Source organism: Cebus imitator, unplaced genomic scaffold (genome assembly GCF_001604975.1).
Source record: "Cebus imitator isolate Cc_AM_T3 unplaced genomic scaffold, Cebus_imitator-1.0 Scaffold335, whole genome shotgun sequence".
NCBI classification, from domain to species: domain Eukaryota; kingdom Metazoa; phylum Chordata; class Mammalia; order Primates; family Cebidae; genus Cebus; species Cebus imitator.
In genome coordinates this window covers 1,602,674-1,606,396 of record NW_016107650.1, presented here as the reverse complement: position 1 = coordinate 1,606,396, position 3,723 = coordinate 1,602,674, and the positions used below count along the sequence as shown (strand labels likewise).

At 46.1% G+C, this 3,723-nt stretch overlaps 2 protein-coding genes across 6 annotated transcripts in view; one reads left to right on the top strand and one right to left on the bottom strand.

Annotated features, from left to right (window-relative positions):
- The window catches only part of KIAA0319 (KIAA0319 ortholog), a 103,110-nt gene that overhangs the window by 73,957 nt on the left and 25,430 nt on the right, over window positions 1-3,723 (bottom strand). The window lies entirely within an intron of this gene.
- Window positions 72-600, top strand: LOC108287065 (60S ribosomal protein L27a-like). The gene has a single exon (XM_037730169.1). The coding sequence runs from the start codon at window positions 104-106 to the stop codon at window positions 548-550; it is 447 nt and encodes a 148-aa protein (XP_037586097.1). The 5' UTR covers window positions 72-103; the 3' UTR covers window positions 551-600.

The window sequence follows — 3,723 nt, the reverse complement described above, 5'->3', positions numbered from 1 at the left end:
TGACCACAACGGCAAAGAAGCCTTGAGTTAATTTTCAGTACATGACTCATGCCACACGGCCTTTTAAAAAAAGAAATTCCTTTTTTTCGTCTGGGCCGCCAGCATGCCATCCAGACTGAGGAAGACCCGGAAACTTCGGGGCCACGTGAGCCACGGCCACGGCCGCATCGGCAAGCACTGGAAGCACCCTGGAGGCCGTGGTAATGCCGGTGGCATGCTTCACCACAGGATCAACTTTGACAAATACCACCCAGGTTACTTTGGGAAAGTTGGTATGAGGCATTACCACTTAAAGAGGAACCAGAGCTTCTGCCCAACTGTCAACCTTGACAAATTGTGGACTTTGGTTAGTGAGCAGACACGGGTGAATGCTGCTAAAAACAAGACTGGGGCTGCTCCCATCATTGATGTGGTGCGATCAGGCTACTATAAAGTTCTGGGCAAGGGAAAGCTCCCAAAGCAGCCTGTCATCGTCAAGGCCAAATTCTTCAGCAGAAGAGCTGAGGAGAAGATTAAGGGTGTCGGGGGGGCCTGTGTCCTCGTGGCTTGAAGCCACATGGAGGGAGGTTCATTAAATGCTGAGTACTTGTAAAAAAAAAATAAAATAAATAAAAAAATAAATAAAAAAAATATACTACTACAAATAAAATAGAACCTCAAATGTCCAATATTAGGATATAAATATTATTGTACATCCCTACAATGAATTATAATGAAGGCATTTAAATGATCTAGTAGCAGAGCACTTAACAGTATGATACAATGTCTGTGATACAGTATTATATGCAAGTACAGCTTATAAACAGAAAACACAGTATTATCCATGAGCGGAAAAAGTCTGGATTTCTATATCTAGTAAAACGGTAATGTGGCAAAACCTTGAGATTGCTGGGGAAAATATAATAAATATGCTTTTAAAGACCTAGCTGTACTCACGAAAGAATAAGGGATATCCCCAAAAGCCTAAAACAAAGAAGGACTAGAAAGCAGAGCGGAAAGCTGATGGTGGAGCGGCAGCTGCCAGACCCAGCACTGACGTGTACAACCAGGAGATGTGAGTTTCATGAATGCAGAGAGGACGGAAGTCAGAGCTTTGGGCTCACTCAAGGTGGGGAGTAGGAACAAAAGTGTCTCATAAAGCCAGAAACCTTAAAGAAGCAGAACCTTGGTGGGGCATGGTGGCTCACACCTATAATGCCAGCACTTTGGGAGGGCCAGGCAGCTGGATGTCCTGAGGTCAGGAGTTTGAGACCAGCCTGGCCAACATGCTGAAACCCCACCTCTACTAAAAATACAAGAATTAGCCAGGTGTGGTAGCGCATGCCTGTAATCCCAGTCACTTGGGAGGCTGAGGCAGGAGAATTGCTTGAACCCAGGAAGTAGAGGCTGCAGTGAGCCGAGATTATGCTGCTGCACTCCAGCCTGGGTGACAGAGTGAGACTCTGTCTCAAAGGAAAAAAAAAATAATACAAATAAATAAAAGAAGTAGAACCTCGTTCGTGAAAGGGTAGACCAGAAAAAAAAAATTGGTCACTGGGCTCTGTATGAAGATAAACTTCCCCTTCTAGAATTGGTAACTACAGGTCTGCTTCACATAGATTTGGGCTTGGCTTTTCATTACCAGCTTGGTTTAATAAACCCCAGGGAAAGAAATTAACTTAAAGTTGTCCTCATTTGTCAGTGTCACAGGTACTTGGCAAAGACAATTATAAGTTCCTTCTGAGAGAACTTTTGTCAACCCCAAAGAGAAAACAGACAAACTGGAACTTACAATTCAAAATCACAGGCCAAGTGGAATGGCTCACAGCTATAGCCCCAACACTTTGGAGGGGGAAGGGAAGAGGATTGCTTGAGCCTAGGAGTCTGAAGCCAACCTGGGCAACATAGTGAGATGCCATCTGTACTAAGGCTCTAAAAGAAAAAAATTAGCCAGGCATGGTGGTGTGCACCTGTGGTCCCTGATAGCTGGGAGGCTGAGGTGGGAGAGTTGCCTGAGTTGAGTCTGCAGTGAGCCATGATCAAACCACTGCAGTCCAGCCTGGGCAACAGGGGAAGACCCTGTCGCAAAAGAACAACAACAACAACAACAAAAACCCAGACAACAACAAAACCACACAAAAAGTACAAAACACACAGGCACCACAAAGAAAAGCAATGGAAAAGAGACAAGGGTATTAGGTCCCAAAGAGTTCAGATGATGGAATTCTGGCATATAAATATAAAACAAGGTGCTTAAATTTTTTTTTTAAAGGGCTAGGTGCAGTGGCTCATGTCTGAAATCCCAGCACTTTGGGAGGCCAAGACGGGTGGATCACGAGGTCAGGAGTTCGAGATCAGCCTGGCCAACATGGTGAAACCCTGTCTCTACTGAAAATACAAAAACTAGCTGGGCATGGTGGCATGTGCCTGTAATCCCAGCTACTTGGGAGGTTGAGGCAGGAGAATTGCTTGAATCGGGACCCAGGAGGCAGAGGTTGCAGTGAGCCAAAATCGTGCCACTGGACTCCAGCCTGGGCAAACAAAAAAAAAAAAAGTAGCAAGGTACAAGACTTAAAAAAAAAGATCCTGGCAGATTTGAAAAACAACCAAGCACAACTTCTAAAAACAAAAAGATTTTGGCTACTAAAAAGTCAATGGATGAGCTAAATAGCAGATTAGACACTGCTGAAGAGAGAATCTGTGATCTTGGAAGGTCACAGTTGAGCAAGGACTTAGAAGAGATGAGGAGTGAATCACGTGGAAAGCTGACAGGAAAGCGTTCCCAGGCAGAGGAAAAGAGAAATGCAAAGGCTTGAGGAACGGGACTGTGCCCATGTACTGCAGGGACAGCAAGAAGGTCAGCATGACTAGAAAAGGGAAAGTGCTAGAAGGTCAGGGAGGGGACGATGGGAGGCCACGTTGTAGGTTAGTATGAGGGATCCTGGCTCTCACCGTGAGACTGGAAGCGTTGCAGGATGAGCTCCCTCCAGCTTCTGTGTTGAAAAGAGAGTTTAGCAGTCAAAGGCAGAAACAGAGACAAGTTAGCAGCTTCTGCAATAAGCCAGGCAAGAGGATGCTGTCTTGTACCAAGGTGGGGGCACTGAAAGCCCTGGGAGTCAGAGCCTTGATTTATTTTAAGACACAGCATGTAAGATTTGCTGATGGATACGATGTAAGGTGTGACACAAGAACAAGAGTCCCAGACGCCTCGGAGCGGCTGGAAGAACGGGGTTGCCAGTCTCCAAATTCAAAAGACATCTACGTGGAACTGCTGAATAGGCTGCAGGGTGAACACGCCCAGGGTTCACGGGGCAGAGGGCTGGAGATATGCACTGGGAGGCATCAATGTGTAGTTGGTATTCACAGCCACAAGCCTCGTTTCACCACCAAGAGAGTGAGTGACGGTGAAAAAGGAATGCTCACGCTTAAGGGACGAACTTGAGTACAAAGAGGGAAAATGCATGAGGGGGAAACGGCCTATTTTCAAAATATTCCATGAATATGTCTTACCTAGTCACATGCAGCTGCAGAGAAGCCTTAATGTGCAAGGGGAAAAACTTAAAACAGAGACTTCTGATCTTGAGAGTGCCATGTTTTGTGGCAGCAGGACTGCAAATCGCACCATAGCAAATTCCCTGGCTACTTCAGCCAGAGCAAACCAAACACAGCTCCGGCCCGACTCAAAAGCACCGACCATCTGAAATGGCCATCGCTCGGAACCGACCATCTGAAATGGCCATCGCT

Excerpts from the sequence above, each read along its gene's own strand:
- LOC108287065 (XM_037730169.1), top strand. The coding sequence starts at position 104 with ATGCCATCCAGACTGAGGAAGACCCGGAAACTTCGGGGCCACGTGAGC.